General features: G+C 53.3%; 1 protein-coding gene across 3 annotated transcripts in view; it reads right to left on the minus strand.

Annotated features, from left to right (window-relative positions):
- Positions 1 to 7,975: 7,975 nt before the first annotated feature.
- The window catches only part of ARHGAP35 (Rho GTPase activating protein 35), a 104,785-nt gene continuing 98,558 nt past the window's right edge, over positions 7,976 to 14,202 (minus strand). For all 3 annotated transcript variants that reach the window (XM_084770991.1, XM_084770993.1, XM_084770992.1), the window contains exons 6-7: positions 11,341 to 11,446; positions 7,976 to 10,811 (exon numbers count right to left, since the gene is read on the minus strand). In XM_084770991.1, coding sequence (XP_084627117.1) covers positions 10,454 to 10,811; positions 11,341 to 11,446 — 464 coding nt within the window. In that variant the 3' untranslated portion in view covers positions 7,976 to 10,453. The remainder of the gene's footprint in view (positions 10,812 to 11,340; positions 11,447 to 14,202) is intronic.

Here is a 14,202-nt window from a genome sequence, read left to right on the forward strand (position 1 = left end):
GAAACAGAGATTGTGGAGGAAATGCTTACGGGCTCGCTCTCTGTGCCTTGCCCAGCCTGCTCTCTTATACAGTCCAGGACCGCTTGCCTAGGGATGGCACCGCCCATAGTGAGCTGGGCACTCCCAGGCCAATATGATGGAGGTGGGTTTTTTTTTCTTCTTCAATTGAGACCCCTCTTCTCAGATGACCCTAGCTTGTGTCAAGTTGACAGAAAACAAAGTAGCCCATCCGGGCTGGCCTCAAATTTAACTACGTAGCTCAGGTCATTGACCTGAGCTCCTGATCCTCCTTGGTCTACCCTCCAAGGGCAGAGGTTTACAGGTGAGTCACCACCACCCCTGGTTTATGCATGCTGGGCACTGAACCCAGGGCTCGGTGCACGTTAGGCAAGCACACTGCCATCTCCTATGTGGCTTATGTGCGAGCACAAGCACAGATCTTGTTAATAGCTTGATTGTGGGTGTTCGTGACCTAGCTGTCACCTGAGACTCCATGTCAGCGCAAGGAACAGAAAGGCTTGAGTTCAAGCCTGTTGGGGGTGCACGTTGAACTGGCTGAGCCATCTCCTCACTGGGCCACCTGTGGGGTTTTGCCCAGGCTGTGGCCAGAGATCACGGAAGCCCCAATGACTTATCACCTTCCCACGACTAGACACAACCAATGCCACTGCTCTCACTGAAAAAAAAAATTATTTTTTGGTTTTTTTGAGACAGGGTTTCTCTGTGTAGCCTTGGCTGTCCTGGACTCACTTTGTAGACCAGGCTGGCCTCAAACTCACAGTGATCCACCTGCCTCTGCCTCCTGAGTGCTGGGATTACAGGCATGTGCCACTACGCCCGGCTGCTCACTGAAAGTTTTAGTATTTGAAAACACGTTTTTTTTCCCCAGTGCTGCAGCATGTGGCTCAGTAGTAGAGAGCTTGACCAGCAGGCATGAGGTCCTAGGTTCAATTCCCTATCTTTGAAAAAAGAAAAGTACATTCGGCTGGGCCCAGTGACGCACGCCTGTAATCCCAGCCCTCGGAGGCAGAGGCAGGTGCATCTCTGTGAGTTCAAGGCCAGCCTGGTCTACAAAGCGAGTCCAGGGCAGGCAGAGTTGAATAGAGAAACCCTGTCTTGAAAAACCAATTTGGGGGGTGGGGTGGGTGGGAAGAAAAGTACACTCTCCTGATGTTTATATCTATTTTAACTTGTAAATAGGATATACTACCTTACTGGGGAATTCTAGGCAGGGGCTCTACCACTGAGCCACACCCCCAGCCCCTCATGGGGGATTCCAGGCAGGGGCTCTACCACTGAGCCACACCCCCAGCCCCTCATTGGGGCATTTTAGGCAAACCTCTAGACCACTGAGGCATGCCCACAGCCAACTCCACTTGATGGATTCTAGTCACACTAAGCTACACTTACACTATTTATTTATTTATTTATTTATTTATTTATTTATTTATTTATAGAGCAAGTCTCACTACAAAGCTTTGTCTGGCCTAGAAGCATCTATGTAAACCAGGCTGGCCCAAACTGACATAACTCTGCCTGTCTCCGCCTACCAAGTGGCAGTATTAAAGGTGTTAACACCCTGCCCAGTTTCTCTTCTTATTTTGTAACTCCACCTGGTCTGGACTTGCAGCCACCTTGCTAGGCTTCCAGCCTGATTTATTCGTCTATTTATGTATTTTTATTTTTATTTTTGTTGTTTGTTTGTTTGTTTGTTTGTTTGAGACAGGGTTTCTCTGTGTAGCCCTGGCTGTCCTGGACTTGCTTTGTAGACCAGGCTGGCCTCAAATTCACTGCCTGCCTCTGCATGTGCCACTATTCCTGGCTTAAATATTTTTCTTGACTTAATTTTTTTTTTTTTTTTACTTTATATGCATTGGTATAAGGGTGTCATACCCTTGGAACTGGAGTTACAGACAGTTGTGAGCTGCCATGTGGGTGCTGGGAATTGAACCTGGGTCCTTTGGAAGAGCAGCCAGTGCTCTTAAGCACTGAGCCATCTCCCTTTGTTTCTCGGCTTTTAATTTCAAATACGGCAGCATTTCTTACCTTGCTGATCAAAACCTTTTGCAGTCTCTTAAAAATACAAAGAAACCGGCCAAAAATCGCGAGGAGCACTGAGCTGCCCATATCACACATGCCAAGCGTGTCCTTAAAAATCACACTCTGCCCTGAGTCCCAAACCTGTAGACACATGCTCCGTTTTGAGGGAGGGAAGTGGGAGGGGGGGCGGTTCTGTGTCCCATTTGTGACCTGCAAGGTCCTATTGCAGCTGCGCCGTGTTCGCCTCCGCCTAGCATCTGGGTGTTTTTCGGCACTGGCTCTAAAGGAAGGGTTGAGGAATCCAGAGTGTGGAGCAAGGGCAGGGCTGGCAAAGCGAGGGTGGAAAGGGAGCACGTGGTGGTGGAGGTGGAGGCGGGGGTGTCTTCCCATCACACCCCCAATCTCAGACTGGCATATATGTGCAACAAGGCGTTGGTGGGGAGGAGCTGGGGGCCTAAGTCCGGTTTCCCCACGATCGTGTCCTGGGCTTCTTGTTGGCTGAGCCCCACGGCGAGGTCTCCGCGTGGATGAGGTAGGGAAAGCGCAGGATAGGCGACCACGGTTTGAAAGGCCATGGGACCCGTCCCCCCCCCTTCTCCCACCCGCCTGCTGGCTTTCTGAGTCAGAGTCTTCCCCCTTGTAGCCCTGGCTGGCCTGGAACTTGTCATGTCATGGACTTGTCATGGACGTACAGTCACACACGTCCGCCTGAGCTGGGATTAAAGGGCGTGCGCTACCACATCTGTTAGATGCACGTGCCGGTTCAAAGGTATCTGTGGCGGGATTGGCTGGCGACTGGAGCTGGGTGTGGCCTTAGGAGAAGGACCCGGAGCCCGGTGAAAACTTGCTAGGGAGTGAGGAGGTTTGGTAGTGGAGCTGAAGTTCCATCTGGGATCACCAGGGGGCACCCGAAGGTCACAGGACTGCGACCAGGAGTCTCCTTCCACCTCCTCCAAGCTGGGCTTGGTTGTACACCATGAGGTGGTATGCCGGGCAGGCTGGCCCCAGAGCTTCGGGGCGATTCCCGTGCCTCTGTCTCACTTCTCACAGTGGGGTCGCCCGGATTACAGACATCACAGATGTGCGGCCGTTGCATTTGGCTTTGGCCATGGGCTCTGGGGACCCGGTCTTCAGCTTGCATCGCAAACAGTGCGGCGGAAGCTTGAACTCAGGGCTTCGTGCACACCAGGCAAGCTCTATAGCTTCTCAGACACAAACTCTGCCCTGACTGTTATTATTTTTTTTTTGTTGTTGTTGGTGGTGTTTGAGACAGGATCTCACTCTGTAGTCCTGGCTGGCCTTGAACTCATAGAGACCCACACCTGCCTCTGTCATGTTGGTGCTTGGAGTCCAACCCAGGTCCTCTGTAAGAGCAGCCGGTTTTCCAAACCGCTGAACCACGTCTCCAGACCCAAAGTTTGTTGTTTTTATTATGTATGAGTTTGTCCAATGCAATGCCTTGGGAGGCCAGAAGAGGGCATCAGCTCCCCTGTAGCTGAAGTGAGCACCCAACATGGGTTCTGTTGTGTCCTCTGGAAGAACCTCAAGTGCTTTTTACCTCTGAGCCATCTCTCCAGCCTGTTCTTACTCATTCATTCATTCATTCATTCATTCATTCGTTCGTTCGTTCGTTCATTCATTTATTGTATGTATAGGGGTCAGAGGGAGTTCGTTTTTACTCTCCATCATATAGGTCCTATGGATTGAACCCTTTGCTACTGCTTTTTTTGTTTTGTTTGAGACAGGGTTTCTCTGTGTAGCCTTGGCTGTCCTAGACTCACTTTGTAGACCAGGCTGGCCTCGAACTCACAGTGATCCACCTGCCTCTGCATCCCGAGTGCTGGGACTAAAGGCGTTCGCCACCACGCCCTGCTTTTGCTACTGCTTTTTGAGACGAGGTCTTGTTTAACTTAAACTTACGTTCCTCTTCCACCAGCTTCCCCAGCGGCAAGATTACAAATGCTTGGTACCCTGCACCTGGCATGAATTAATTTTTGTAGTTTATTTTATTGGTTTTCTGAGACAGGGTTTCTCTGTGTAGCCTTGGCTGTCCTGGACTCACTTTGTAGACCAGGCTGGCCTCGAACTCACAGAGATCCGCCTGCCTCTGCCTCCTGAGTGCTGGGATTAAAGGCGTGCGCCACCACACCTGGCAATTTTTGTAGTTTATAAAGCTCCGTGTGGCCTGGACCCTGACCTCCCAATGATGGAGTGGTTGACTAGATGGATGTTGGGAGTGACTGGGACAGCGGGGAACGATGGAAGTAGCCACCCCCCTCCTTCTCGAATGCCACGTGAGACAGTTTGACTCTGGGGCCAGTTTTCAGAACATGTCTCCTCCCAGGCCCCCAGCCCTAGGCTGATTCTTTAGATCTTTCTTCATAGTGAAGTCTTCAACCTCAACTTCAGTGAACGCCTACGTGCAGCTGGGCAGGACGATGCTCTGCTGCCCCCTGGTGGCCACAGGGAACACGGCAGCGCATCTTCTGCAGGCCAACACCGATCTTGGTACCTCCCTCTGGCACTGGTTCTCACAGAGGGGAGCAATAGACTCTGTTGCCTGGATTCTAGGAGTCACAGAAGCCCAGCTCTCACTTCCGTTCTCACATTCTTGCTGTGCGCTAATCCAATCGACTCCCAGCTCACCAGCTCAGCATCCTAGGCTGGGATTTATTCAAGTATTTTCCTAGCTTGGGTGCTGTTATGTTTTCTCCCTAGTTACTGATGTTTTTAGTCATTTATTTTTTGAGGTGTGTGTGTGTGTGTGTGTGTGTGTGTGTGTGTGTGTGTGTGTGTGTGTGTGTGTGTGTGTGTGAAGGCGTCCTTAAACTCATAATCCTCCTGCTTTTTTGTGGATTTTAATATTTTGCTCATTTTGGGATTTTTTTTGCCACGTACTTGCCACACTGAGGATTGAACCCATAGACTTTGGCCTTGCGCATGCTGGGCAAACTCCCACTGAGCTGCACCTCAGCCCCCCAACTGGGGGTTCTAGGTATGTGCTGTAACACAGAGTGACATCTCCAGCCCCCCTCCTTTTTCTTTCTTTTTTTAAAAAAAGTTTTATTTATTGATGTATACAGTGCTCTGCCTCCATGTACACCTGCATGAGAAGAGGGTATCAGATCACATTATAGATGGTTATGAGTCACCATATGGTGCTGGGAATTGAACTCAATGACCTCTGGAAGAGCAGACAGCGCTCTTCACCGCTGAGCCATCTCTCCGGCCCCTCCTTTTTCTAGCGTGGGTTTTGCTAATCCTTGAATGCCTCTGTTGCCCAAGCAGCTAGGATGATTGATGCCTTAACATCACGCCTGGCTTTTTTATTTTTATTTTTATTTATTTTAAAGACAGGGTTTCTCTTGTGTATATGGCTGTCCTGAACTCAAATTGTAGACCAGGCTGTCCTCGAGCTCACAGAGATCCATGTGCCTCTGCCTCCTGAGTGCTGGGATTACAGGTGTGTGCCACTGTGCCTGGCTGTCTTGTCTTTTAAGTTCATAGACTTAAAATTTATGTGTATGAGCCAGGCGTGGTGGTGCACACCTCTAATTCTATCATGCGTGGAGGCAGAGGCTGGCAGATCGCTTTGAGTTTGAGGCCAGGCTGATCTACAAAGTGGAGAAACCTTGTCTCGAAAAACAAAACAAAAATTACGCGTATGTACATGTGAGCACGGCAGTTGTCAGTGCTAGGAATCAAACTCAGATCCTCTGCAAGTGCTGTGTGTGTGTGTTTCCTCCCGGTCACTTCCTCAGGGAGGCCTTTGTGTGAGCATCACACTGGGTCTGCCGGTCACACGCAGAACCACAGTTGGAACTGATAGGGAAACATCTTTGCTTGCTCCTTCCACTGGGAAGTAGGTTCTGGGCAGGCAAAGGTGTGCCTGTGTTCCCTGGGGCCTGGCACAGAGTGCATGCTCTCACTCAGGGACTCTGGCTTGGTTGGTGGTACGGGGCTTTACCCAATGAGCCACCTCACCAGCCTGGAACTAGGTGAGGGTATTCTTGTTGGGCACAGGAGAGCCGCCGATGTGCCCACCAGAACTCTGGACTCAGGTGAGTGGTGGGTGACAACTGTAGTCTTAGCACTCAGGAGGCTGAGGTGGGAAGACTGCGCTGAGTATGGAAGTCTGGGCTGCATATTAATACTGTCTTGGGGGCTGGAGGACCAGAATCCTGTTCCCAGCACTAGTATCAGTTCCAGGAGATTCTATGCCCTCTCTGGCCTCCATAGTGTTTACCCACAAACACACATATATAGAATCTTTTGTCTCAAAACAAACAAACAAACAAACAAAAAACCAAAACGGGCTGGAGAGAAGGCTCAGAGGTTAAGAGAGCTTGCTGCTCTCACTGGGGACCCAAGGTCAGTTCACTGGGTGGCACACAACTGCCTGTAACTCACGCTTACGTAGCTGGGCAGTGGTAGCACTTTGATCCCAGCACTCAGGAGGCAGAGGCAGACAGATCTCTGAGTTCGAGGTCAGCCTGGTCTACAGAGTGAGTTCCAAGACGGCCAGAGCTATTCCAAGAAAGCTGTCTCAAAAAAAATAAAAATAAAAAATAAAAAGGCACACTTAGGAGGCAGAGGGTAGGTCTGTTTCAAGTTTGAAGCTGTGTGGGTGTTTCCCGCCCTTTTTGTGGTGCTGTAATGACATCTCACTGTGAAGTTCCTAAACCCCTGCCATAAGGTAAGGTGGTCAAGATCAAGGGAGGGAGCTCAGATAAAATGGGGGGTGTGTGCGTGTGAATCCAGGCAAGCTTGAGCTAGGGCACTCTAGAGCATTAGAAGGCAGGCAGAGGGACCCGCAAGGTTGGTAAAGGCATTTGCCACCATCTAAGATCCAGGCGGTGGGAGGAATGACCCTACTTGAGCAAACTGTCCTCCGGTGGCTTTCATGGCTATGTGCATCCACTCACATAAAGTTGGCCTATAGGCTGGGCATGGTGGTGTCACGCCTTGCATACCAGCACCCCAGAGGCCAACGCAGGTGCAATTGTATCTCTGAACTCAAGGTCAGCCTGGTCTCCATGGTGAGAATCTACCTCAAAACCAAAGCCAAACCATATGGTATAGAGACCATAGAAGCAACAGGCTGAGGCAGACAGAGCCGAGCACGGAGGATTTTGTGTGGCTGAGACACTACACTCTTGTCTCATCAGCTCGGGCATTACAGGCGCGCACCACCGCATGCACTTACTCTTTCAACACCTTTGGGGATGAGGGGGAAATGCTTTTGGCAGTGGCTTCTTTGGGAGGCTGGCCTTGCGACTTGGGACTTTCTGTCCTGTGGGACACCGCTGTAGGAGATGGGGGAGGGCAGAGATGCCCCCACTTTGCCCCGGCTGCTTTGGAGACCGCAGCCTTCATTCCTCAGGCCTGTGTTTATTTTATTTTTTACAAGATTGATTTATTAACTATGGTACATATCACATAAGGCCTTTTCATTTTTTTTTTTACACCATTCCCATTGAGACAAGTACAATACTTTGTAGCAAATACATGATTTAAAAAAAACAAAAGCAAACAAAACCACCTCAGACAGAGATGCCTTGGCTGCCAGGCTGGCTGCCCATGCACTAAACAGGCTGGAGCCTCAGAGACCCATGGCATGTTAAAAAAGAAAAAGGGGGGGGGGGAAGGGGGGAGGGCTAGAGATGAAGCAGACACTCCTAACACCAACTAGAGAGGTCCTGCTTTGAGCCGCCACGACACAGGAAATCATCGGTACACTTGCTTTACAGACAGGGTTCCACTTTTGCTGCAAAACAGAAGTTGGGCACACGGCCAGACTACTAACACACTTCAACACCATCAATGCTCCTGTTTGCTCTCAGGAAACTCAAAATATTTGTTAATCCAACACATATAAAGATCATGTAACATGTGAAAATACAAGTACCAGAAAAATAAGCCGACAGCAGCACTATTCCAAATTTTCAAACAAGTTTTATTCCCATACAACCCGAGACGGTTCCTTTGCTTAAAATGCACACGGGGAACGTGATTCCTTAGTGTGAACAATAACTTACGTCCTGCCTCCACTACTTGGGTGGCTTCATGGCTGGGTCATAGGTAAGGGACCAGCTAGGGCCTCTCTGCAGCATCCCTGGCTGGTACAGTCCTGGACCGCCCAGGGTCATCCTGCCCCCTCCCCACCCTCCTCCTCCTGCCGGCTCTGTGACCTGGGGGATGAGCATGGCGGCTGAGCCGCTGTTACACCTCAGGGCGTGGGGGCAGAGCACAGAGTACCCTGTGGGCTCCTCACTTAGGGCACGCGGCAGGCCTTCAGGGATCCCCCCACTAGGCCGTGGGTGGAGGCAGAGCACAGGAGGGCTCAACCCGCCCCTCTGGCCTGCAAGCTGCTCTCCATGTAGAGGGAGAGACAGTGCGAGGGCTCCAAGAAGCCTGCTACTGCTGCTGCCTGCCTTGGCTGGGGAAAATGGAGCGAGTGGGGGCACACACAGAGCACCAGACGTTTCCATGCCCCTACGAGATGAGATGAGAAAGGTGGGACAGCGCAAAAAGAGTGACACCACCCAGGGCACAGCACAAACCCCAGCCTCTCGAGCCCTGGTGTTGCTGGGTGACACCAGCCTGGGGCCACCGCCAGGGACACCTTCTGGACAGGGCAGCAGCTGACCTGGCCACCCATTCGGGGCTTATGACAGTAACCAGGGTGCCTGGAGAAGCAGGAGTGGGGGTCCAGGCAGGGCCCTACTGGCCATGTGCCTGGCCGCCAGCCACTGCCACGTTACACAGTAGGCACATGCAGCCGCCTCAAAGATGGCTGGTCTGTTTTACAACTCTGTTCAAAGCAGGATGACCCCCTCCTCATTCCAATGGCTGTGGGGCTCAGGGCGTGAGGGCAGGGGACTGTCTGCAACCTTAGTGGACACCACACACATTATGCTCCTGTTGACTCCAGGCTCACAGCACCCAACAGACCCCTGGGGGGGAACATGTACGTACAACACATTTGTACCATGGGTTTGGTTTTGTCTTGGAGATTACACTTTGTAGGGGCAGCTTAGTGTTTGCAAGCACCTTATGTTGCCAAGTACTAGATGGGGAGACAGCTAGCTTTGCTACGGCAGAACCCTGGGCCAGAGGCCAGTCCCCAGTCCCTCCCCCCCTGCCCTACAGCAGCAAAGGCAGGGCTGCAGTCTACCTGGGGCCCTTGGGAACACACCCACGTGCTATTTCTAAAGTGCAATGGTGCGACCCATGCCCCTCCTATGCTCAGGGTACCTTAGTGTCAGATTTCATGGCCCAGTGCTTAAAGTAGTGGCGGTGGGGGACAAAGGCAGGAGCCAACTAGGGCTGCCATGTCAGGGGCAGAGTGTGGGGAGGCTGCTGGGGTAAGTGGCAGGGCTGGGTCAGTGCTATGTGACAGGCCAGGCACAGTGCCTACGCCCGAGAACAGGATCCTGTCCCATAACCAGATATCCCAGACACTCTTGCTGGTGGCATCCACAGCCACACCAAGCATGCCAGCCTGGGCGCTGCTGCGTGCACACACCTGTAGTGTTTCTATAGCAGTGCATGTCGTGTGTTGGCTGGCAGTGGGTGGGGCCCACGCCAACAATCCAAGGGCTCTCTAACTGTCTCCTCAGGGAGCGGGGTGGGGCAGTGGGTCTGCAGTCACTGCCCAGGTGTCCTTGCTTTGCTGTCACACACAGACAAGGGGCTTTTTTTTTTTTTTAAACCCAGTGGTCACCTGGCCGGTGGAGTAGAAACTTGAGGTCTGTTTTCTTCCGTGCGTCCTGTCATCCTGTCTCTGGGGCTCCATCCGGCTTCCAGTGTTCCTTTGCTGCAGGGAATGGATCAGAAGCCTGGCAAGGGCTGAAGGGAAGCCACACACTGCATCTAGGCACAACGCTCTCCTCGTGCTGTGCTGTTGGGCCACGACAGTGCCCCAGTGTGTACCGTGGGGCGGCAGAGCTGTAGCCCACATGTTCCCAAGGGCCCACTGCAGGTGTGTGTCGGTATGGAAAACGAGAGAGGACAATCTGTGGGAAATGTCCTCTTTAGAGGGGCCAGCCCTGCTGGGGTACAACCTCTGCCCCTGGCAGAGGCTGGGGTGAGTCCCGACGGCGGGGCCTGACGCTGCTGCAGGCAGACAGGTTGGGCAAGGGGTGCAGGGAGCAGTGAGGGTGCTGGGACCCCTGTCTGGTCAGTTCAGTCCTCAGAGTGGTCCAAGCCAACGCCGAGACCTCACAGCTTGCCACAGCCAGGGCCAGGTGAGAGGCAGGCTGCAGAGTGCTCGACACCAGCTACTGCCGCCACTCAAGTCTTAAAAAGGCGCTTGGCTCCGACCTCCACCCCAGGGCACCTGATCTTGTTCAAGGCCAAATGCCACCGTGTTAAGAAGACAACTGGCTCCCCTGCCTCCTGCTGCGGTGGCTCACAGCGTGTGTTCGGCTTGGAGCTGAGAGGAGAGCAATGGCTGCATCGGGGACTGAGGGGTCGGAGGCGGTGACTGAGGAGGCGACGGCTGACTGGCAGCGGGTGTAGAGGTGAGGAAGGGGACCGTGGGAGCCACAGCTGACGGGGAGCCGGGCATGGCCCCCGGGGGCTCGCTGATGGGCCGGTTGTAGAAGAAGAAGGGGCACTGCTGGATGAAGAGCTCGATGATGGTCTGGTAGGAGCGCGTGGCCGTGAGCGCGTCCATGCTGCTGAAGTCGGGCCGCATCAGGGTGGGCCAGAAGCAGATGGACAGGTTCTCGCTGGTCATCAGGTTTACCTTGTTGTTGTGGCTGACTCTGCAGGTGACAGTGCAGCCAGGTCAGAGGTGCACAGGGCCTCAGCTCAACCTGCCAACAGCTCCAGGGAGCTGCAGGCCCAGAGGCTGAGGACACCCCGAGGCCCTACAAGCCCCCAGGAGGCACAGTGCACAGACCCCCCAACCACAGCGGCGGTAATGCTTGTGCTGGGCCGGAAGTCAGTGCATGGCTCCAAAACCACCCTCTGCCAACAGGCCCAACATGAGCAGACAAACCCAGGGATCAGTTACAGGCTTTGCTCACACGGCAGGTTGCTGCCCCAGGGCACCCCCCCTGATATGAGATCTGCCTCACACAAAAATGGAGATGTGGATGGGAGCAGCTGTGACAGCTCTTGGCTTTTTTGCTCCTGTGACATTTCTGAAGGCAATAATACCTGCCAGAGAAACTACCCACCCCTGTGGGCTTGGAGCCAGAGTCAGAACGAAAACTAAGGATGCCCAGGCCCTGCTGGCCACCTCTCTCAGCTGACTAGCCCAGATGCCTGTTCACACAGGAGGAAACCTACTTGTTGAGGTGGGAGATGACGTATTTGAAGACTTCGTGGTTTTCCTTTGGGAATCTCTTCAGCACCTCCTTAAGAGCATGCAGCTTCTGCTCTCGGTCGTTGATTTCTGAGAAAGCAAGCAAGAGGTTTTAGGGTTGAGTCTGGTGGGTGCTCTGGGGGTGCAAAGCAGAGGGGCGGCAGCTGGTAGGACACGGGGCTGCTGACTAGCCCAGGTGTACTCTGCACATCCTCTGGGAGGGCAGCCCCATCCTACGCTGTGCCCAGAGCCTGCACTCATGGCTGCACACCTGGACTGGGGTCCAGGCTGCTTCTATGTCCCAGGCTCCTGCTGAAGGGCAGTACTGTGTGCCTGGGCTTCCTGCTCCCCCCTACCCCCCAAGACGAAGCACCCACAGGCTCTACCATAAAGAACACCATTCTTTGCTCATCGGTTGCCCCTGGAGACAGGCACCCCATGCAGAAAGACTGCTTGCTTCCTGGCCAGACGGGGGGAGGGGATGCTGCCACCCACCCACACTGACAGACCATGGAAGGAGGGGGTCTGCCACAAGACCAGGGCTCTGTCCTTCTTGCAGACATGAGGAGCTCTGCACATGGTGCGGTTGGAGGGGCTGCTAACAGTGGGCGATTCTTACGCAGCTCACCAAAGCCACCACAGGCCCCTGTTCCTACTGCCGCCTCCTGTGCCCACTGAGAGTGCTAATGTGCGGTGGCAGGAAGCATGTCATCCGTGCCATGCCAGGTCAGTAGTCTCCACAATCTGCTCTGTTTTGAGGGTGGGAAAGAAGGAAACAGACAGAATGGCTGTGGAGCCAGGAGCTGAGCTGGCCAGCTGCAGAGCTGAGCTAGGCTGATTCCGGCAGGGAGGCAAAAAACAGTCCAGATTCCACCTAGAGTGACATCTGGCAAACTCCGGTTCCTCTGCACATGGAAAGGTACAACCCCGCCCCCCCCCCCCAAAGGTTTCTTTGTGTAGCCCTGGCTGTCCTGGCACTCATAGGGACCCGCCTGCCTCTGCCTCCCAGGTGCTGGGCGCATGGGCAAAAGCATTATCTGCTAAGCTTGATGACCTAAGCTTGACCCCAGGGACCTCCACGTGTGTGAATTTTCTGGGATTTGGGTATGTATGAATGTGTGTTTCCTGAGCCTTCTCTTTGGCTCTTTTCTTCTGCTGGATTGCTTGTTCTGCCCTATTCTGGTTTGTTTTTTACTTTATCTTATTATTTTTCAGATGCCTGTTTGTTTCCTAATGAGACAGAAAGAAAGGTGTGGTAGGGCAGGTAGGGAAGTGGGGAGGATCTGGGAAAGAGAATCTATAATTAAAACAAATTGTAGTAAAACCAAAATCTGTTTCCAGCTGGGTGTGGTGGTATACACCAGAATTTGGGAGGCAGAGGCAGAGGCAGCGGGGATTTCTGGGACTCTGAGGTCCGCCTCAGCCTCCTGTCTGTAAGAGACTGGAGGCAGCCAGAGGCTCTCAGTGAGCTCAGGGTTGGGCATGTACTAAGGGCCTGGAGCTGGTCTGACTGCAGGGAACCTGTGCACTGGGAGCCATCTGCCTGTCAGAAGATGCCAGGAACCACAGGCATTGAGGTGACTAACCAGAGTTGCTTCAATGGTTCAGCCTCTGTGGCTGACCTGTAGCCCCGAGTTTTAAAATAATTTGTTATGTTTCAGTAAGAAGTCTGTTTAGCAGAAGGAAGCCACAGGAGAGACCGACTCCACAAGAACACATGGCTCACTCTCACTTACTAGAACAAGTGCGCCTTCTCCAGATCTAAGCATGCATGTCCATGTAGGCAGCCTATGACATGAACATAGCTTTTCACCAGGCACCTGTGTGGCAGCGCATCACAGACAGCAGTTTCAGTCAGGAAACAGACCAGGCCTTCCCACCTGAGGAGCAGCACGGCTGGGGGTTTGCTTCCTTTATTCCCTGGGGTGATGCTGGAGCTGTTCTGATACTCATTCATGCCCCCCTCCCGTGGCTGCCACGGCTCCTGTCCTGCACCCCCTCTCCCTACCTCTGTGATTCCAGCTCCCTGTACTCAGGAGCGCCAAGTGTCTGGTGGGAGCACCACCAGGAGAGCTTTAGGGTCATCCTTGCGAAGTTTGGCCCTGAGCCTCTGGCGTTAACCAAGGTTCCCTGTTAACCAAGGTGCTGGGATGGAACCTAGGACCTTGCACATGCTAGGCAGCACTGTCCCACTAAGGCAGACCCCACTCCACCCTGCCCATGATCTAGCTGCTCAGCAGTACCTGACATGACATCTTCCTGTGGAGGAGGCTCACACCTAACCACGCCCATCAGGAACAAGTTGGTTTGAGCCCCAACTGTCATTGTGCCAGTGGACACCCCTTGCCTGGTCAGGTGGGTAGGGTGGGACTGTCACATGCAGAGTGGGTAGGACTAGTGATTGTCTTTTCGCCCATGCAGTCCACACGGTACCTTGTGGCAATATGCAGGCCAGCCAGTGCAGTTGAAGTTGAAATCTATGTCCTACGTCCAAAAGTGAGTGCCGTCTTTAGCAAGAGAATCCTATCACTGAGTTATGATGGGCAACCAAGCATCACGGTATGATCCTCTGTTGTTCTGGGTGCCCCATGACCAGAAGCTAGGAGGGAGGCCTCCCATTCCTGACACTGAGATTGTATTTAGTCCCCCTGTTCATGTCTGCACGGTGTTAGCATGCCCTGGGGACCGTTTCCCGGCTGCTCTCTGTGCAATCCTTAACAGGCACCCGGGCAGAAGTGGGGCTGGCCTTCAGCCCTGCTGTCTGCACCACACCCCCTGCCGTGTCCTGGAGAGTGTGGAAGGGATGGAGCGGGGTTGTGGGTAGGGCCAGACGAACTAAGCTGAAG

The sequence above is a fragment of the Acomys minous genome, assembly GCF_964271855.1.
Source record: "Acomys minous genome assembly, chromosome: 20".
In the NCBI taxonomy this organism is placed as follows: domain Eukaryota; kingdom Metazoa; phylum Chordata; class Mammalia; order Rodentia; family Muridae; genus Acomys; species Acomys minous.